Source organism: Numenius arquata, chromosome 6 (genome assembly GCF_964106895.1).
Source record: "Numenius arquata chromosome 6, bNumArq3.hap1.1, whole genome shotgun sequence".
Classification (NCBI taxonomy): Eukaryota; Metazoa; Chordata; class Aves; order Charadriiformes; family Scolopacidae; genus Numenius; species Numenius arquata.
Window position 1 is genome coordinate 25,184,023 of NC_133581.1, and position 22,613 is coordinate 25,206,635.

General features: G+C 35.6%; 1 protein-coding gene across 1 annotated transcript in view; it reads left to right on the top strand.

Annotated features, from left to right (window-relative positions):
• The window catches only part of CCDC73 (coiled-coil domain containing 73), a 56,096-nt gene extending 34,119 nt beyond the window's left edge, over positions 1-21,977 (top strand). The window contains exons 11-18 of the mRNA XM_074149537.1: positions 1,524-1,628; positions 6,261-6,371; positions 8,269-8,400; positions 10,744-10,779; positions 12,310-12,478; positions 13,615-15,174; positions 18,266-18,399; positions 21,768-21,977. Of these exons, the coding sequence (XP_074005638.1) occupies positions 1,524-1,628; positions 6,261-6,371; positions 8,269-8,400; positions 10,744-10,779; positions 12,310-12,478; positions 13,615-15,174; positions 18,266-18,399; positions 21,768-21,977 (2,457 nt within the window). The remainder of the gene's footprint in view (positions 1-1,523; positions 1,629-6,260; positions 6,372-8,268; positions 8,401-10,743; positions 10,780-12,309; positions 12,479-13,614; positions 15,175-18,265; positions 18,400-21,767) is intronic.
• Positions 21,978-22,613: the final 636 nt, after the last annotated feature.

Below are 22,613 nucleotides of genomic sequence, written 5' to 3' on the forward strand. Positions count from 1 at the left end.
AGAAGGACTCAGTTTCGTTTCTCTATATAGTTCTGTGTGAATTGCTAGAGGTTGGTTGGTTGGTTGTTTTTTAACATATGGAGGAGTTTGGTATAAATCTGGGGAGGGCTCTAATATAGAGATTAACTTCATGTTTTATCCAAGAACTTGGGTTAGAAGACCTGGATTTTGGTATTACAGAGAGCTACAAATTCACTATCTGGATTAACTGAAGATGTTGGCATCAGTGGCTCTTGGTCTGAGGCTGAATATATTATCTAAATTGTAGATGGTTTACACTGAACTGTATGCAGAGAAGCAATCTTGTCTAGTTGACTGAACACTGTACTGGATTTAAAAGACATGGCCAACTCCACTACCGACCTGTTAGATGACACTGGCCAAGCCATTCCACATCTCTGGTTCTAGATGTAAAATTGAGATAAACATTAATTAAGCTTCAGTGCAAAAATATTATTTCTCTGCATAAGAGCATACATGCATGAAAAGGAATGTGCATGCAATAAAAATAATGATCTTATTTTTAGTAGATATCTGTGTATGTGATAAAACCAAAAATAGATAAACAGAAAGCTCTTTATAAGTATATGAAAATACTTTAATGATAAGTTCATCTCTCAATATACTTTGAAGCAACTGAGAGTATTTAAGATTATCTTCTACCTGAAACTCAGGAGTTCTTGCTGTGCAGTAGGTCTTTCAGTAACTGCAGTTCTGGTGTTTAGGAAGTAGAGATTGGCTTGGCTATATCATTCCCTCTGTCTTTGAATCTTTGGAAGTGTGTTTTGTTTCCATCCACTTTTTTAGCTAACTGCAACACACTTAATGGCAGCACCCACGGGTTTGTAAATCTATACCATCTTAACTCATTTTGGATGGCTCTTTTTTTTATTATTATTTAGAACTTATTCTTCTTGAAGTAACAATATATTTTTGATGAAGGTACCACAAAATCTGATGTACTTGCACCATATGATGCAAAGCTAACATATGTTAGTTCACACATATTAGGATTTAATTCAAGAGAGACATAATAATGTCACATAAGGGTGATCCATTAATAGAAGTGATTACTTGCTTGTCATATAATTTCTCTGCGTTTTTCCATATATTCCAGAACTGCTATATGGTACCACAAAATTATTCTGTTAGATTAATTGAACTCACAGTGAGGTTGGGTTTGATATATTTTATTCAGATTTGCACAGAAGTATGTTTGAAGTATCAATGGATTGTTCATTTTAATTATAAGAAAATTATCTGAAAAAGAATAAGTTATAATAAGTTATAATAATGTTATCTTCTCCAGGGCAAAAGGCCAGAAAAACCTGGAGTTGTTCTGATTTCTTCCTACAAGGCCTTCCCCAATGTTGGCATTGGAATACATTTTTATATACATGATTTTTTAAACACTGGCAGAATAAAAAATAAATATGTTAATCTAAAAGACATAAATTATCTAATGTTTAAACTTCAGAAACAAAATCTTATTCAATATATCCTAATTTGTTTGTATTAATAAGGAAATTCTCAGCTCTCTACAATGTGTGCAGGAGCTGCTTCAGCGAATAACCCAAACGAATGCTGGAATGGAAAGTGAATTAAATGCACTGAAAGAAGAGAATCAGGTCAGATTTTTCTTGATTAGAAAAGCGGCTACTATGTGTTATGTATTTTTTAAGTCCAGGGCTGTTAAAGACATCTGTATGCTTTTCAGAACTTTTGACCTCACTTCCATCGCTCCCTCAGCTCCTTAACTGTCAGCATGAACCTTGAAACGCAGTCTATGGTTTCCCTCTTTTAGTTCTCTCCCTAAAGTAAATCATGGTTGCCATTCTTATGAGCCTTTTCTGGAGGGTAAAACCAGAACATATTGGGGGTTGCTTTCAAGTATTTTGAAATCAAGTGATTTTATGAATTTTGTTTCTTATAATTTTCATGTCGGTATAAATTTATTTTCTGGAAAATACTTCAGATTTCAGATTTTCATAGAAAGAGCTTGTCCCCAGTTTCATTAGAGCAGAGGGTCTAAAAAAAAGAGCATATCCTTAGCATTTCTTGCTGTGTTGTCTGGTGCCGTTTTTGTGCAAGAGGTGGTAAGTAGCCACGCTGAAGGGTGTGGAGTTGCAGCATTCCTCAGTGCCTCTTTGAGCCTGTAAAAGTGGCTCAGAACAGTTTAGATTCTAAATTACACGAGCAGTGAGGTTGGCCCACAGTGCACTAAAGATTAAGGTCGTATCTGTTCTGGTCAGATGTGCCATGCAGAGTTCAGGTACAACCATTAATCGCACTATTAATAATTATTATCTACTGTTTCTCCATACATAACCACAACTATTCCATTCTTTGCTTGGCCTGTGAGGCCAAGGTTTTGAACTAGCGTTTCAGATAATTTCAAATTAAGCTTCCTGTGTGCACATGCAACTTTTGTTTCTAAGTAAATGCTTCTATGCTAAATTGAAAATAGATTCACTTCCTGTAAGCCTTTACTTTGTCTTTTAATAGAAGTAAGAAGTTTGCCTTCTGCCACAATATAAATATATGAATTTTGTTTTTTGATGAAACAAATAAGGTTAAAGATGAGTTATGTTCATCAGAAACTAGCTAAAATTTCACTAGGAATTAAAGTACCTACTTTGTGGTACTGGGTAAAGCTGCAGTGACTGGAAGAGAAAGAGAAGTCACTGATTTCAGATGTCTAGGTTCCTGTATTTATATTAGTCTAAAGAGTTGGGTTTTCTTGACTTAAAATTCTTTGATCAAGGAGAGATGCTTCTCAACCTGGAGAACAGTCCCACCAGTTCATTATGAACCTTCAGAGTTCTCCAGTTCCTTTTTTGTATATTGGCTCTTTTAAAAAAAAATATTAAAATGACAAAGCAGAGTTTAATGGGAAAATAGAATCATAGAATGGTTTGGGTTGGAAGGGACCTTAAAGATCATTGAGTTCCAACCCCCCTGCCATGGGCAGGGACACTTCCCACTAGACCAGGTTGCTCAAAGCCCCATCCAGCCTGGCCTTAAACACTTCCAGGGATGGGAAGTGTTTAAGATGATGTTTGTGCTTTTCTTAGTGTGTTTGAAACTTTTGACCAAGATTAATTTAACAGTCCCTTGGATGTAGAATTGCCTAAGTAACATGATTTTCTGTAGCCTCTGTTATTTATATGTTGGTTCCAGTTAAGCAGCTGGATTACTTGCTATTCATACAATACTGGGTTTTGTTGAAGTAATTTTATTTTTGAAAATGATTGAAATTACTTTGTAAATTAAACCAGAAGCTTGAGATAATTTAATTGGTGTATAACCTTACTGATAAAGACTTTCATAATACAGGGGGCACTTTAGGATCTTTGTGTCTGGATTATTGAATAGCAGGTGTATTCTAAAAGTACTTTTTCTGGTAGTATTTCTGAGCTATTGTTTCCCATCTGAGATAAAGTTTATAGTATGCCATAAAGCTCCAGCTAAAACTGTGAATGATATCTGTGAATCTTATCTTTGAAGACTGCACATAAATGTCTAAAAATGTAAGAAAAGTATAGCTTATTTTCTTGTTGTTAAGGTATGAATTGAGTGTAAGTCCCTGTGTTGCAGCCTGTACAGGCCAACAATTGATTTCTGATTTGCAATTATACTAATTCTGATAAGAGAGCCTGCTTTGATTTGAGTCCTAAACAGGACCCAAATATAAACATATTGGATATTGGGAAGCTGTTAATGTTTTCTGTTTTTCTAACTACAGGACAAACTATTTCTAGTCATCAAAGCTTCAGTGTAATCTTCAAAGCTGACTTCTCTGAGGCACAAGTACTTTAGATGAAATTGGTGTTACAAGACGTGGATCACTAATTAAAGGCTCTTGATTCAAACTTTGAAAGCTCTATTGACTATACGAGGACTCCTCAATACTTAGTTTGATGTAAATATTCCCTCTTAGTCTTCACTGTGGCGCTTAATATCAGCTAAGGTTTGATCTCAAGATGAGTTTTGCGAGAGCAACCTGTTGACTCTCAAAACCAAGATGTTCTCACTTGAGAATGGGAATTAAATGGTTCATAACATTTATACAAGCACATACGAGTGATAGGCTTTCAAGAGATCACATCTGGAAATGTAAAAGTGGCTACATATTTTAATAATACGCTCTTTTGTAAATCCAATAAATACATGCATGATGTAAATACATTGCTATATTAAAAGTGAATGTCACATGTTCTTTCCATATGAACTCAGGAGATTGCTTTGATTGGTCAGAAATGTCTGTCTCTGTTTAAACAGTAGTTGCTTTTTTGCAAGTACTGCTCATTTGGCTGACAGTTTGATTCAGTTACTGGGATATTCCAGGGAATGAGACAATGTTAACTACTTACTTTGCAGTGTCATTTTTTTAAAGCAACAAATGGAACTTATAGGGAGCTGAATATATAACTTGAAGGGGCTACCCACTTTCCTGCTAGTTTGAGAGTTATTGCTTTCATCTTTATTGATTCTAGAACCACAGTATGATGAATGGGGTCTGAAGGTCATGTATTATTCCTATGCTCTGTCCTACATCCCTGTCAAATTTGTGGACCTTGCTCATCAAGAAAAAGATTTTCTTCAGAATAATAGAAAAATGGAAGGAGTGATTGTACGGTCCTATGGAAATATTTTTATTCTTATACTCACAAAAAATCACTGCTTATTTTTGGGCTTGAGTTGACAGAATATTTAAACTTGCCAGGTAACATTCAAGAAGGATGATACTGTCCTTTCTCATTCTATCTATGCATACTTAGTGCTAGGATACCAATGTCCTTAAGAGTTCAAATGAAAAAGTTATAATTCTTTAATGGACGACAGAATACTTTAGAATGTAAGGAATTCAGGTATTCCCCTCTCTGTACAACTGGCTTTAACATAGGATCAGTTATATTCATCTGCTACTCCTGATCTTTTGCCCTAAGAGCTATGCTGTGAATAACTATTATATGCCATCTCAAAGGAGGTTGCATTTGAGACACAAGTAAAAGAATCCTTGGAGTCAAAGCAGGTTTATCAAAGAGAGGAACTTTTGGACTCCTAGTTTATAAAACTGGGTGAAAAGTGCTACGTCAGAGTGCAGTTATTCAGATAATGTAATGTTGAATTGTCTCATCTTTTTAATTATATAATCTGTCAGAGAAGATCTACTATATTCCTATGCACAACTTTTTCCATGTGTATAAAATGCAAGGTAGTCTGAATTTTCCTAGTGTTATACCTGTAAAATATATTAATAGTGTAGCTAAATTAACATAGGCATTTTAAAATTGATGCTAAGTGAATCAACCAGTAGAGTCATTTTTAGTTAAAAGATTAAGTAAGTAAAAAGGAATTTCTTTGAGTATTGCTTCCATATCTTAACATTTTTCAAGTGGACTTTCAAAGAAGCTCATCAGAGTCATACGTAATGTTGCTGGTCATAGAGCTACATGCATTAAAGTTATGTTTAAATTATCAAATATATGTGTCATCCATATAGTAGATAATGGATGCACTAAGTCCTTTATATTACATATTGTTTGCTGTAAAAATGTGATGGGATAAAAATTCCAACAGTACCTGAGATGTGGGTGAAGTTACCCTTGATTTACACAAGACTGCTTTAATTTAGCACAGTAAAGCTGGAAGAGTTAACCCAAAAATGTTGCAAGTACAATTATGATAGTATAAAACAGGTTAGTGTTATTTTAATGCACTCCTATTCTATTTCAGTGATCTAATAAAAATAAATTAAAGGATAATCAGAAGTATGTTTCATGTTCCAATAGATATATTTTAGAATTTAATCTTTATACAGTTTATATATATAGGTTAATAAACAATTTAGGATAGAAAAACTGAACAGAAAAATGAAAAATATTTGCTTTGGGTATGTAGTAGCTTTTTCTTTAAGTACAATGGGTCTAGATTGTGCTACATTTCATATTTCTCATCTCTGGACTTTATATTACTTTTTCAGCACATTAAAACTTATGCAGTGAAACTGAATAATGGCAAGTGTTTTTATACCCTTTTATAGCCATTTCTTTTTTCATAACCTCCCCCTGTTTCCTGTTAGCTAAACTATAAGTACCTTTCTGTTAATTTATGAAAATTATTGTTGAGATAGCACATTATCACTGATCTGTATGGCACTTCCAGCATGTTAGAAGCAAAGGTCCAAGCAACATAAAACACATCAAAATTCATTAATGTGGTATTGATTATTTTTTGGATAATTAATTTTATTGCAGACCCTTGAAAGAGATAATGAGCTGCAAAGGGAGAAGGCAAAGGAAAATGAAGAAAAGTTCCTTAATCTTCAGAATGAGCATGAGAAAGCACTAAGAACTTGGAAAAAAGATGTAGGTTTATTAAATTAAATGTTAGAGTATTAAAAGGTTTTTGAAATAGTCATCAAGCATTTCAGGTAATTCCTAAAAGCCAAGAAAATATTGCAGAGATAACACAATAAAAACAACCAATTTCTTTTCCAGTAATGCAGACTTTTCTAGAAATGAGTATTTTTTAAAAGGTAGATTTAGGAGAGATGTTGACTTCTGAGCTCTGAAAGGTCAGTGCACTTCCTGCAGCTCTACAAAACACGAGCCAGGGTATTAGGTGTTCCCTTGAATTTAGCACTTAAAAATATTCCAGAAATACAACCTTGCCATTACCTAGACATGGAAGCTGATCTAGTTTTTAATTTATATTGAATTTTATGTATTTTTCAGGAAATTTGCAATTTTTTACACAACTTACTCAGAGAATACCAGCATTTCTAGGCTGCACTCATGTACCCTGAAAAAAACTATCAGTAAACTGTCATATATATAGTCATATAGTAAAAAATGAATGTAAACCCACATAGACTGAAGTGACACAGACTAAAGGTACTTCTGAAGGGCCATATGCCCAGGGAAAAAGAAACAACCTACCTCAGACTGAATCAGGTGGAGGTACTGAAGGCTTGCATTAAAGCAGAGGTCCTGATTTGACAGGAATTATTCAACATGGACTGTGGGGTGAAAGGGGATAAGAAAAGGTAAAAACCTCTATGTCCTCTCAGTGAGTTCACCTCTGTGGACACCTGAACAATAACTTGTCTTCAGTATTTGGTGTTCTTTTGACTACTTCATTATTTTTAAAGAATACTTCAGTAATTATTTAATCCAAATAATTAGCAAAATATTGTAAAATTTGTCTGGAACAATAATAAATGCCTGTTTACAAGTACTTCTTCAGTAAGACAAGATCTGTTTACTGTGTGGAAACCAGACTCGAAGCAGCCTTTGTTTAATAGTCTTTTTTTATTTCTATGTACTTGGCACCTACTGCCAGAAAGGTTTTGAATTTGGTAGACAGGTTCTCGGGGAGGGTGTGGGAAAATAATGCAAAGTTGTCCTTGTAATCCTGTTAGAGTCTAAGTCTCACTCTTTTGTGTGCATCCACTATGGAGCTGACTGCAACCATGAGACTACAAAGTAGCTGAACTGTTCTGATGCTCACTGCCCTGAGAAGATTTGATCTTCCCGGTTCCTAGGAGAGTCTTATACCATAGTTTCCTGTATAGACATGGGACCTGGCCCTGCTTATTTCTCAGGAATGTTTGGAACTATTTGCTAGAAGATAATTTGTGGGGTTTTTCCTCTCCATGTTTCTGCTATGGCTAACTAGAAATTTCGTCTCTTAATATCTTAAAGTATAGCGCCTTGTCGTGTATAATGTTAACATTATACGCTGCTCTGGAAATATTTGTCAATCAAATGAAGGTATTTCTGTAAAATTGCCCTTCTGTTCTTTCTACAACTTGTATTTTTGACCATCCCTTTTGTTATATATACAAAAATTTGTTACATTCTCCCTGAAGAGGCATTGGACACTTGAGGCTATTTACAGAAGTGAAGTGCCAAGCAAATTATTTGCTGTTGTAGTTTTCTTAATGCTGTAGGTACAGAATGAATGTTGGCTGGCATGTTTATCTTTCAGCCAGAAAATACAAATCTCACTTTTTTGAGTGAAGAAAACCAATTAATAAACAATATCATCTGTAATGGAAATGTGGTTAAAATTTTAGTTAGAATGAAAGAGCTAAAAATTATCTTTCTTGGCACAAAAAAAATCCTTAGCATCTACACTTTCTTTTAAGGATTTACTTTAATTTGCTAAGTTGTTGATACCCTTATAAAACACTGTTTTACATACTTTAACATGCAGTAAAGATCTGTGTTTGTGTGCTCTCTGTACCCTCAATTATTACAGGAGGAAAACATGAGAAGAGAAATAAACACTATTAAAAATGAGCTGAATTCCCTTAAAGGAGTTCATAGACATCTTGAAGATCATCATACTCCTCGGGGAAATCAGCATTCTGAGCAAGTGGAAAATCCACAGGTAAGTGTCTCCAATAGCTGCAGTACTTTCCATTTCTTGTAAAAAAAATATTAGGGAATGAGACACATGACAGTTTTTCTAATCTGGCTGTCATGTCAACTGATCTTCCTTTGACATTGTTAAACCTAAAAATTTATCTGATGTAATCAATGATCCGAGATCCCATAAAACTTACTGTACCCAGAGAATATTTCCGTTTCATCCAGAGGGTTGCTTATATTATAGAAACTTGAGATGTTACCTCATTAATAAATTTATACACAACAGATAGCAATTATCTTAAATAATCTATCTTTACTAAATCCTATTTCGCAAGCATTTTTTGCATGGGTGTTTCTCAAATACTTGTTGACTTCATATGTATATTAGTTCCCTGGAAGTGTGGAAGTAAGTCCACTTCTACTCAGAGGAATTAATTTCAGCCTCTGTAATATGGGTCAGATCAGAAGATTCATTTTATCAACATATAGATTATGTAAGGTCTTCAGTTTTAGTTTAAACAAAAATAATCTTTATTTCACTTAGCATCTTTAAGCATTATCAAAGGCATAGCAAGCTTAACAAGTAATGAGCGCAGGAGGTAAAAGACTCTTTTATGCAGTGCAAGGTGAACTAGAATTGAGCTTGCATTGCTGGGTGAACCAAATCCATGTTCAGTTCTATATTCAGAGTGTATATAATAACTCAACAAGCGGTTAAGCACATGAAGATGGCCTTTTGGAACAAAAGGGAGAGCTTGTAGCCCTGCAGCTATGCGTTATCCCTCCTTAAGCTGGATTGCAAATTTATATTCCAGTCTTTTATAAGATTGAAAAAATGGGAAGAGTCATAAGCAATAAGAAAAACTTTCCCTGCGCATTGATTGTATTCTGTTGTTCAGTTGAGTATTGGTTATATTATTTTTTCCATTAGTTTTTACATCCAAATGATGAACTATCCTTCAGAGAAGGAAAAACTCATTTTGCATGTATGTGATTTTGCTTTCAGTGTTAGGAAGACACTGGGACTGTAAAGATGAATTGTCAGTAAAATGACAAACCGTAATAATATTTTAGAATTTGGAAAAACTTAAAATCAATTTCTTTGCAGTGCGTGTATGTATGTTTATAGCTCAAAAACATACATATACACACATATATAAATATATACACACATATCTGCTGGTATGTGCTTAATAATGCAATGGAAGTTAGTCTTGAAATGAGCACTCACCATGTCAAAGCTGTGTGAATTCTACAAAGTATAATGCAAATTGTGTAACTTTTAAAAATCATTGTTTCTTTGAAAGGAAAATGAAATATGAATTATATTTAGAATGCAGAAGCAATGCACATAATCACTCATTCACGAAAAACAGTACTTGCGCTTACTAAGATAACGCTATGTGTTTGAAAGTAGATAAGCTTAAAACATATGCCCATAAATGCAAAAAAAAAAAAAAAAAAAAAGTCCAAGATGTCTTCTAAATATGTATCTTATGGCAAATTGCCGTACCAGTTTGTGTTGTATGACCGTAAGATTTCAAAAGCCGGGCAGGTTAGGCTGAGTCAAATCTCCAGTGGAACACTGCCAAGACATTACAAGAGCTGCAGCAGATCATATTGATTATTCTAATTTGTGGAATTTCACCTTGTATCAGTAATGAGTCAGTGTCTGGTAAAACATAAAAGCAGAAGGTGTTGGCTATGATTTAGATCTTGACTATGGCTCCAAGTGTTGCAAGGAAATATGCATACATTTATTTTTACACCTAGTGCAATCTGAAATCCTTGCGATTATTTGTGGGGCATGAAATTTAGAATGTTTGTAAACTTCTTCATACTGTTCACCTGTGGAATAGTAATTAAACAGAGGTCTTTTTTTCAAATAAAGGTACAATGCAAGACCTTAATACAGGCTCAAATTCAATGTAGTTTAACTTTACCATGCTTCACATTTATTTTAATATCGTTTGTAATACAGCCGTGTAGCATTAGAGAATAGGGCTACACCTAGCAAGGGGTTATTGTAATTCTTTTGTGTGTATATGTACAGGGAGATCTAGGTTTGAGGTGTCTAATTTCATAGTATTAAATATTGAAATATTCAGTTGAGGGAAAGGTCATCTTAGGTATATGTATGTTGCTTAATTAGATTTTACTAAATCACAGGAAAAAAATAAAATCTAGGTCTGATGGTTTTGATATGTAGGCATTTTAGTTTGTCTCTTGGACCTGTTTTTGAAGGGCTGAACAGCCTTTTGAAGTTAACGGAAACTAGGTTTGTTCAACCCGTCTGAAAATCTGGAAAGGAATCATTTAACTTTTCTCCCTTTCTAAGAACACTTTATCATGTTTGTTTCAGATGCATTCAGCAGTTCAGCCCATACCAACAAATGTGGTAAGTTCCACTGTAGTAGCTGTTTTAAACCTGTACAAAAAAGTTATATTGTGGTGTTTGTGTTTGTGCCTAAAGAAACAGCTCCTAGAAGCAAGAGTTTATAAAAGAATTACAGCTTTTGTGAAAGAAAAAGGAAATTTCTCGTATTTGTATTTGAAAAGAAAAGCTTGAAAATGTAATGCCAAGTCTGTATATAGCCAAGAAGCAAAATTAACTAATTGAAAACTTAAAAGACAAAAAAAAAGATGTAGTATTTACATTTTCCAAATCAGAATGACAGGGGAGATGATAATAAAACACGAGGAAAAGAGAAAGAAATTTCAACTGAAACTTCAAATTGAGTGTGGAGTATTTGGCAAGGGAAAACTATTTCTAGGGCCTTCCTCCATTCACCATAACTCGTCCTTCCCCCAAATTAGCCAAGCTGGGAGCATCAGGATGTTTCTGTGACGTGTAGAAATTTGTTTCCTGCAGATTTGTATTCTGCGTCATCTGCTTTGCCACCATTGCAATAATCCCATTTTTGACCAGCGTTGTCAGTATGTTTTGCAATATGCTTTGTCCTCCCCACACATCCGGTGCCCAAGCGCGACGCTTGTAACTCCCTCCCACGTCCCAGCCTTCCTTTTGCAACACCTCCAGTCACCCAAGAATCTCCAGTTTTTTCTCACATCTTTTATGGACTAAGCAATACCCCTGTTCCCTCCCACACCTACCTACTTTTATATCCTATCTGTAGGGCAAGAGCCAGCAAGTGCTCCTGCCTTCAGCTGCCAAACAGCCGATGACGATAAAGGATGCATCTTCTTCTTTTCCTTTTTTTTTTTTTTTTCCTTGGGTGGGGTTTTATTAGAGTGTTTTTTCACCATTCAGCTTCCAGTTTTCACGAGACTTTACCGAATGCAACTTTGAAAAATTAAGACAAATTCAGCTGCAGTAGTAGACCAGTGACTCAAACTTCAAGTAGAATTTGATGAAATTTGAATTAGACTGAAATTCAGGTTAAAAAGCCATCTGGGAGGGAATGAGGAACTGACTGACAGGAATTGCAAATTCATAAGCCTTATTTGCCTATGAAATGAAGTTAAAACTCCTAGGTGGTTCGTTAGAAAAAAAACAGTGTTAATATTTGTGTGTATCCACATGTGTTTGAGTGTAATTAGTAATTGTGCAGGTTTTTTCTGTGTGTAATTACTGAGTAGTTCACTGATGTAGCCCCAGCCAGAGGGAGTGATCCAGTGGGCACATGTACAACACATATTCCTTCCTCTGAGAAATTCTGTCAATCTGTGTAACTTTTTCTCTGTGGACTGTAATATAGCAGGACCTAATTTTCCTACTTTTCTTACTCTTCTAGGGTATTAGTCTGCTTTTTTCCTCCATTTACATTAACTTTGAATACTTCAGGGGAATGGTCTTTGTTTTCCACCAGAATTGTAAAAATAATTCTAAACCTAAGTCCTGAACTTTAATCAGTGACTGTAGCAAATTATTAAAATACGTATGATCTTTTGTTCCTTCTTATGCTAGAGTGGACAAGAACACTTAAAAGACAGTGAAATACAGGCTATTCAGAAAGAAAATCAGTGTATGCAGTCTATAATAAGAAAAGACTGTAATTTTGGACATGAAGAAGAAACTGAAGTAAAAAATACAATGGACTACTCTTCAAGCATTGAGGAATTACAGATAGAACAAAGTAATAACATCACATGAATAGTAGAGATAAGTAATGTTGTTGAAGGATAAATGCATACAGATATAGTGTATGACAAAAGAGTGCTTGAATCCCAAATTAAATATTTTTGTACTAACAACCATAAAATTCTTGGTGTCAGTAGTGCTAATCTATGATAAATTCACAAAGCTCTGGATGAAAGCACAGTAGTTAGTGGCTGCCCTGGGACAACAAGTAAGATCCGTGTGCTGTAGCCCCTCAAGCTGTTGCAGTACTCTTCCTGCATCCCAGTTCAAGAAGTGAACAGGGGTTAGCAAGAACTATAATGTGTTTCCAATAAAACAATGAAAAAAGGCGAGTGATTGCGCTGCACAGGACAACGAAGGTTTGTTCATGTGGATAATTGTAATGCTTTCCTATACAAAGCACTTTTTAACTCCAGTAAGTAATATTTTTAAGCCACCTAAAGGAAATGTACTTAACTGTCTAATGCTCGGTCTCTAAAATGTAGCAAATTGAAGAGCTGGAAATTTAAGGTGGAAATTTAAGAGCTTATTAACTGCAAAGTGACTGCTTTAAAGGATCAGTGCTCACAGCCTTTGAGCGTATCTTTCAGAAAATACCTTTCTGATACTGAAATGCTGCTTGTTCCTCACTGACCCGCTACCATCAAGTCATAGCATATTCCTTTTGGTATGAATATAGTCCCTTAAACAGTTTTGTTTGGTGGCTACAAATGCCACTTTCAAAAATAAAGACAAATACAGTTTCAGCAGTAACCAGTAGCTTAAATTTTATGTAGACACACAATGGTTGACTAAGTATATATTATAATTTCATAATGAGGACGCCTTTCAATAATAAGGCTGACAGATCTCAGTTGGGAAATACTTCAACTATAAGCCATATCTAAAATCTACAGAATATTCATATATTTTCTGTTTGAACACTTTATAAATATTTTGCAAGTTACCATAATACAGTACTTATCTCAAGTAACTTTTTGATACACTTGTGTATGTAATGTAAGATAAGAAAAATCAGTATTGATACTAATCTTGAGTCTTTCTTTTTGGAAATTTTAAACTATAAAAGTAAAGCATTACTTCACCTCTGGGTTATCTATCACTAACTAGAGAATACACTTACTCTAACAGATTTACAAGTTCTTGAAAACAGTTTTAAGGGTGAAATTAATGTTGCTAGCCCTTATGAAGAAAAGCAAAGGGAGGCTTCTCCCAGGAATACCCTCTGCACAGACACTTATTTAATTACCCAAGGACAAACCTCGGAAATACCTGTCACAGAGTGCAAAGAAGGAGAAAACCTAGGAACAACACTTAGAATGTTACTGGAGAAAAAAAATGCAAATTTAGAACCAAAGCTACAGGACAGCGGTGAGCCGTTGGCAGCATGCCACACACAAAAAAGAAAGGTCTTTTCAGACAGTACTGACACTGTAGGTGTCTGCAAGAAAAAGGCAAGTGAGGAGATCGACTCTAGCGAACAAGAATCGTGTAATACTACAGATGAATCGATTTGCACTAAGGGAGATAAAAAATCAAATACCACACAACACAACAGAAGTGTCCTTACATCTGAAGCACCCAAACCCAAGTCTGAAGCGGTTCTTTGCACTGAGAAGAATGCTGTGTGTGAGAGAAGTACAGATCATCATCAAGCTAAGGAATTAAGTTTTGGCTTCCTATCTTATACTGAAGAATATTCTCAAACAGAATGCCAAAAACGTAGTTTGCTGGACAGTGACAATTATGTAGGTAATGGATTGCATAAAACAGAACAAAACTCGTTAAATCTTAGTGGTTTACGTAGAGATAAACTTCCTTTTAAACAGACACATGTAGATGCTGAAGAGAGAAATTACAACGACGATGCCAGAAACATAAAGAGAGATGGTGCACTGAGGAGTACTGGTGTTCCAGCAACCGATGCTCAAAATCTACCAACTGTTTATTGTGGTAATGCAAGCTGTGATGATGCCACAAAAGAACACAGTGATAATATGTCTCTCTTAGGTACTTTCAATGTATGCCCCCCCAAAATAGAAAGAGGAGCAAATGCGGATGACACGCGCAGCAGGCAAACTGAGCAAGACAGTGCTGAACAAACAGGGGATGATACAAATACGTGTACTTTGAACGCTGACAACATATCTCCAGTAAAGGCTGATGGTCTTGAAATAATTGCTCGTAAAAAAACCCCAACAGATAGAATTAGTACAGATAAACTAATTCCATGTAAAAAAGTTAATGATGATATTCAGATACCCGCCATCAAAAATGGACATTCCCTGGAGATTAATAATTCAACAAATAACACATTGTTAAAAGAGAAAAGAGACTCACTGAATAGTACGGTTCCAGGAAGGAAGTTTGCTGAGGATGACCTGAAAGAATCATGCTCTTTACCCATGAGAACATCTGGAAATTTAGTAAACACAAGCGGAAGGTTATCTTTTGATCTTTCAACTTCGGATAAAAAAGCTGAGAAAACTGCAGTATACTTAAATTTTTTAGACGTCAGTTCTTGTTCAAGGGTAAATCAAATGAGAGGTCAAGATCCACGGACTTCAGCTTCCAAGGAACCTTCCCTTTTCAAAGAGAAACTACCATGCTTAGTGGAAAACACAAAGGTTATTTCAAAAACACAGTGTCAGAATCTCAGTGAAAATATTTACAGAAGAGAAACAGGACTAGGTAAGAAAAATAAGCATTTATGTTTTGAAGCCTGGACTGAATATACTTAGAAAAATTACCAAAATGTGAAAGTTCTGCATCTAAGTTTAATGTAGCATTAGAAACATGTAAACCTTCTGACATTTTAGTTATATGGTTAAAAAAAAAATATTGAAAGATGAAATTCCTGTTAATTTATAGTATAAATCCAACTAACACCTTTTGTTTGCTCAATTATCTGATTAAATAAATTTTTTCTCACATTTCCCTTTGTGAAAGAAAAGCAGCGCAATAACAAGCTGAATTTTTATAGGCATTTCTAACCCTAATGTAGAAGATACTTACTGAGGGCTCTGCATTTATCTGGAAAGCACTGAGCAGCTTTTGGAAATCATTCAGTGCCCTTGTTTTGCATAAAAGTTAGGCTAGTTTTTGAACCAGTAGATGCTTCTTTGAATGGGGCTTAAAGAAAGTTTACTTTTTTATTTTTTTGTACATCTTTAATTCAGATGGGCACTTAAAACCATCTGAATGTGTTGAATGTGTGAAAGGAGAAATTTATATCCTATGAAGCTCTGGAAAACACACCGACCTGTTAAGATTGTTCAAGGAGCTTTTTCATCTTCTACTGTTGGCACTTGCTGATGATTTGCAGAGCAATATTTTGCATATGCAAAACAGTAAATATGAACTTTATTGCCCATTTCTAAGTCATTATTGAAATGTGGAAAAATGTATTTTGGATTTGTTTTGCAATAAAATTAGCTTCTAGATTATCCCTATGTTTATTTACTAAAAATGCCATTTTTAAACTCAGTCTTTTACCGAAGTAATATAGCAACATCTGTATTTCCACAGTAAACTGACTTAGGTTCTTTACTGCTATTTCTCTACTTCAGCACCTAGACGTAGTAAAATATAATATAAGTGGTGCCTTCCTTTCTCAAAATAAAGTTTGCATTCAGATTCTATTCTTATTGCACGTTGCAAGCTTAAAAGCAGACGGTCTCTTGGTCTGTGGAAGAAATGAAAGCCCCTGCTTTTATAGGAAAATGGAGCTTTGGGTACTTAGATCTTTTTCAGAAGAGCTAGATCCACAATACGGGGTGTTTGTGTCTGTTCGACGTTTAGTTGATGTAGTGTTTTGAGCTTGGCCCCTGGAACATACGAAGAGCAGAATGGAGTCCCGTCCCTTAGTTTTGTGGCCAGTGGCAGGGAGACAGAAAACCAGCAGTCTGGTTTCTTTATATTGTCGTGCTGTTACGAATTTAGATTTATAGGTGATTTTGTTTCTGTGGTTGGTCTCTTGTCTATGTACATTTGTATACAGATGCACAATTTTTTGAAGTTCAGTTTCAGAAAGGTCTTTGTCCCTAAAACAATAGTGGTGGTAGCAAGGTAGCAGAATCCTGATCTCAGATGGTATATTATTTCTTTTAATAATGTGAATTTTTATACCTGTTTCAAGAAAATACATGCAGGACATCACGTAACTATGCATTCATCTTTTCTGTAAGAACAGACATCACTATCTGAAGTTTTTCCGTTTGTTCCTCCTCCTTTTCTTGTTAGAAAGCTTTCTGTATGCCAAGTACTGTAATTCCAGGAAGTGGTTCTGAGAGGTTCATCCAAAGGAGTTGGTAGGGGTTTTACTGTAACTTGAATTCCTCAAATAAGTTGCCTAGTGACCAGCACAACCACCAGACCTCCGGAATTCTAGCAAAACTTCACAGTGAAGATCTCGGTCTGGGTCCCAGATGTGCCTCTCGCTCTCGCCATACTGACCAATTTAGATAGGTCCCTACTTCAGCTTGCTGACTTCCCTGAATCCTGCACCTCTTCTGGAGAGTAGAGAACCTTGCTGTCAGGGCACCCAAGAGTCATTCATTGTGGTACTCAGCACTGCAACATCCAAGATTTATTGTGGTCGGGTTTTGTTTTCTTTCCAGATACTTTCCCAAATGGCAAACCTGGAGTGAAATCCATGATGTCCCTAGATTTTTAATTTTTTTAACTTACTGAAGCACAAACAGTTTAGCCATATGGGAGACCCAGAGGCCAAGAGCACTGGTGAAGGAGTTTAGTGATCCTATCCGAGGGAATTCCTTTTACTGCCTGACCACAATGCAATTTACTGTTCGTACACTTCTGGTTCCCAGCGAGCAGCCTCCCCACATCAGTAAATACAGGAATGAACTGGGAACGAGCAAGATCTTCCTGGTGAACTCTTAAAAAAAGAAAACAAACACAAACTCGTAACTGTTTTCCTCTTCCCCCCGCCCCCCAGGAGAAAATGACAGTATTCTTAATTAACTGTTACATAACCATGAGGTAGCGTGTATTTTCACAGCAAAATAAAGATTTTACTATTGTCGCAGTGATCGACAGACATCTGTGCAGCAACAAAGCAGCTGCTCTTTGCGTTATGAGTAATTGTGAAGTACGCTCACGTTTTGATCTTGCAAGGAACTTGATACTGGTTTCAACAGAGTCTACTAGCAGTGTCTAAGGCCACTGCAGGATGGGAGCTTTATACTCTGCTGTGATTAATCTGCTTATTTGCCTTTTCTACCTTTGGAAGATAGCTATAGCCTGATTTCCTGAAATACTAGGTGTAGCCATTTACAAAAAGACTCCTTATTTAGAAGACATTCTTTGTTGTCTAAAAACCTTTGTATTTAGAATGTCTTTTTTTATTTCAAATTACCCTGGAATATGATGTCAGGATGGCAGTAACTATGTATTTTATTATGATTATTAGAAGGTGAGTCTTAAAGTAACACTGCTTGAAAAAAATATTTTCAGTTAGAATATTCAAAATACATACTTTTTCTATAAATCACAATTTTAATTTGTCATGAACTTAATACGTGAAAAGTATATAAAACATTATTAACCAGAGTAGAAACATACCTCATCTTCAGAGACAAAATAGATGCAGAAGTATGTGAAAGAAAAAAATGAAGAGGGAAAAGCCTACAACAGTGTCAGTGATTTAAAACAAAAAATATTTGATTTTTTAAGATCAGAGGTAAACCAGAAGTTTAGTTACTTTACAATTAGTGTCTAGAGACTAAATTGCAGTTGTTACCATTTCCTTTTTGTCAATCAGGTTCTACCAGTTTTAACAGAGCTGCCGACACTTTGAATACCTCTAGTATCCACCGAGACCCTCAGGGAGACCCTGGTGAAGAGTGGAATGCTACAGCAAAGACTTTTTATGATTCTTCTTTTCCCACAGAACATGTAAGTCAATTAAAAATATTGCGAACCAGACCTCAGTGAGCTAATTCCACAGATATTTGTACAACTGTACGCATCTGGATACTTTAAGACTGAGTCAATCTCCAAAATAATATCAAAAGGGCAACAAGGCACCATTTTTCACAATTAAGGTTGATAGAAAGCAGCAGGAAAAAGTCACAGCATATGAATCAAACAGATGCTAACCAGTCTGTTTAGGAGGGGAGGAAGAGGGTAGTTCATTGTGTACCCTAATAAAAATCATCACCTACAGTAAAAGTAGGAGTTTAAAAAAAAAAAAAAAGAACGAAAGAAAAAAAAGTAGTATGTAAGAGTGTAAAAGCGTTGTTTCCTTTATTACTTTTAAAGGATTATGTTATTTAAAAGAATCTGTGAAAAACTAAAAATTCAGCGTTTAGAGCCTATCCGCTTATTCTGTGCTGCAGTTACGTGATGCCATTTTTAGAGTTATCTTATTGTTTAGTAGGATGACATTACTACACAAATATGGGTAAAGGCAGAGAATTAAAAAGAAACCTATTGTTTCCCTGTAATACAACCTCATTCAGGATGACACCAGCACTGGCTCATACTGCATTTTTAGATGTTAGGCTGTGGAGCTCGAACAGCTGTAACTGCTGTATTAGGACTTCACCTACTGCTAAACATATTATTCAAAAGTGATATAATAATTTACAACTGCAGTTGACCTTCCTTTTTTAGAAGAGGTTCTAGAGGTATTTCTCAGGTAGTTATGGCTGTCATCTTTGGATGAGTTTGAGGTCAAGGTGTATATAGCATTTTCAAGTGACAAAGTTGGCTGACGTCAGCGGACTTAATTAGCTCTCAATGCCATTAGCATTCACATTCTCTGAAATTCAGAAGACCGATGTTTTAAATTACTCAACTTTCCTAACATGACTCTACTTGGGAATGACAGTGAGGTGGATTTTTCACCAAACATAGTGGTGGTATTTACTGTCTCTTGCTTTTTCTCATTGAGGTGGGGCCAGGAGTTGATCAGTTAGAGCACGTTTCTCACTCTGCCTTGCTTGCTGTCTCTCACTCTCCCTTCTCAGCTGAGAACTTTTGGAAAGGACTGAACTAAAATACCTCATCTACAGCTAATACAAAGCTGTATTTCATTACCTGGTTGTGGTTATATCTACTTTGTCACCTCCAAAGCAAAGCTCCTAATGTGCTGGCTAAGTAAAAGCTGAGATGGGCAAGAACAGAGTGCCTTGCTCTGGTTTGACCTTAGATTACTTTCCAAATACTTAATCTATGAAATCTCAGCCTGGGATACTGCAGACCACATGTTCCCTTCTGTGTTGGTGTCATTCTAATAACTTCTGTCCTCAAATTTGTCATTTTTATGACCGATACGGAAAAGCTGTTGGGAGATTAAAAATAGGCTCAGCAGTCTTTTTTTGCTGCTCAGTTTATTTGTTTTGACTAACGTATAACTAAAGCAGACCGAAGCCTTCTGCAATTTGGGTAGTCCCATTCAACTGAAGTACAGTACTCTAAGTCAAAATTAAAGCGAAATGCTACAGGTGCACTTACAATTCTAGTAAAAATATGAAGAATTGTTTTAAGCGTTAGTCTATATATGCCCGAGTACCAAGGTAAGGAGGAATAATCATCCTGAGCTCAGTTTTAAACACAAGTCCCTAACCGTGCAGTCAGACTGTTCAGCAAGGAATGGTCTTTACACGTGTCCCATAGGCTGCCGTATTACTCAGTGCTGGCAGTAAGACACTTTGTATTTTACTGTGAAATTGCTGAGGCCTTTTAGATTGACAGCTGAGGTTATTTTTTTTAAAGTTTTCTTCTAAACCCACTGTCACAGAACTATGATAAAATTATATTTTTTATATATATATATATAACCTAACTGCAATTACTTCTCAAAAGAGGTTTAAATGCTTGTTGGCTTCAGCAAAATCCAAGTAACGTGGCATGGCTTAATTTCACTTCCACGTGTGGAAGACCTAAATGAGTTTTCTCTTGGATTATTACTACAAAACAGATGCAGCCCCATGTGCTGTTCTATAGAGATTTTGCCTAGTGGCTTCTAATGAAGTATGGTCTGTTTCTTTCCGAGGCCTTGAGAAAAAGCATGGGAGAGCGTATGTATACAGCCACTAAAATCAACAACTTGAAAATTTTATTGCTCAAATGGAGAAATTACTTCCTCATTGAAATGGAGATTAGTCATTATCACTATCTTCAGCTGCATGGCAGTAACATTTACAGATGCAATAGGTTAAGTGAGCAATTTGCATGAAGTTTATTGTTCAAACTTCAAAAAATGCTTGTGCGGGGGGAAGGAAAGTTTTCTAATTATCAGCTCATGTAGTCATATTCTGTCTCACTACAGGTCTTCCCTCTTTAGATTTGTATTTGGTTACAAACAAAATTAATGTGCTAAAATTAAGGCAGGCCTTAGAAAGATTTTGTGGCTTCCCGTTGGTTGGGGCAGAGTTGCCTAATAATAAAAAATAATTATTTATTTATTAAATTTATTTATTTATTAAAATTTAAATTTAAATTTATTTATTAAAATTATGAGTAGAGGGGAAAGGCCTCATCTTGCGATCCCTGTGCGAGAACTACCCTAGCACACAACCAGAGTATGAAATGTCCCGTTACAGCTCCCCATGAACCACTGCAACACTGGATCTGTGGAACGTGGCTCCATTGCGCACCTGTGCTGGGGCAGGGGGCTGGTGCTGCACGTTGTGCCTCCCCGGCAGCCACAGAATGTCCCATTACGAACAGGGAACTCATCCTTCAAGCAAAAACCCGTTTCCCTACTGTGTTGCCATATGTGTTTGATTTGGTTTGACAGGAAGTATCTAACAAAGAATAATTAAGCTATTCAAAGAACAAAAAGATCTTTAACATAAAAACCCAACCTATTACAGACTTTGCATTAGTTAATGATGTTTGCTTTCCAATCTAGACAGCGAAGCAGAGAGGGAGTTAACACTATAAACCTCATGATTTGGGGTTTTGTTAATCAAGTGCTTGCATAGCAATAGAAATGTCAATTGCAACATTAAACTGTTTAATTAAACTATTTATTTTGCTAATCTGCATTCTAGTACAAGGTTGGTTTTTTTTTTTTAATTATACTCTTCCCTACTAAGTCTTGTGTTAAAGTTTGGTTTGTAAAAGTATATTTGTCAAAGTTTTCTTAATTAAAGCTGAAGCAAGCACTTCAAATTAAACATATTTTTTTTCCAATTGACTTACCTTTCTGTTCACATTTCCTTGCTTGCTTAATGCTCAGCAAAATCCAACAATTTGAACCTTTGTACCTGAATTTCACTGGATTATTAACAGCTAAATTTGTATTTTGTCAGGTGAAAGAAGGATCTCCTGCTTTACAGCAGGAGCAGAAGTCTTCTCCTATGACTGTAACTCCAGCAAGAAGTGAAAGCGCACTCAGAGATGAGGACGGTTGTTCTATTCGTAACTCCACTATCCAAAATCAAATAGAAGAAATTGAGAAATTCCTGAATTTGGAGAGACTTCATTCAGCAAGAAAAAGAAAACATGAAGAAGGCCAGTGAAGACCAGTGGCAGGAGATAAAAAGCACGTCTTCTAGGCACAGATAAATCACTCATGTAAACCAGATTAGCAGAGGTGTTATTATATATTATTATTCTATATTCCTATAGAATATGGTGTATTTGCACTGTGCTTTCATGTTTAATACAGCATATAGACCTTTTTTATGTTCAAAAATGGATAAAATCCCTATTAAAAATGTTAGTACTCTGTTTCTGCAATCAAATCCACACTGTTAGGGGTTTTGTCCAAAGTTTAAAGGTCCACAAGTTTAATTTTACTGCATGGATATTAAAACATTAACGATTACTTAAGAGTACCTTTCTCCTTCTCCTCAGAAGTTTTGGATGAAAAACTCATAAATAAAACTCATAAGTAAAAATTTTACCTCGATTTGGTTTCTCTGTCAGACTGCTCAGGCAAAATCAGCTGCAACTGTTTCAAAATACAATGGCTTCTACAAACATTTGCAACACGTTACAGTAGTTCCAAGTGGCAGAAGAACAGGAAAATCTTCTGGTTACCTCTACTGCCAGATTATTTAAATATATCTGTTGCAGTTTTTGCATCAATAAGCTCTCTTTCAACACTAAAGCATCAAGGATGATTTACGGAGACAAGGCAGCAGACCTTGCTT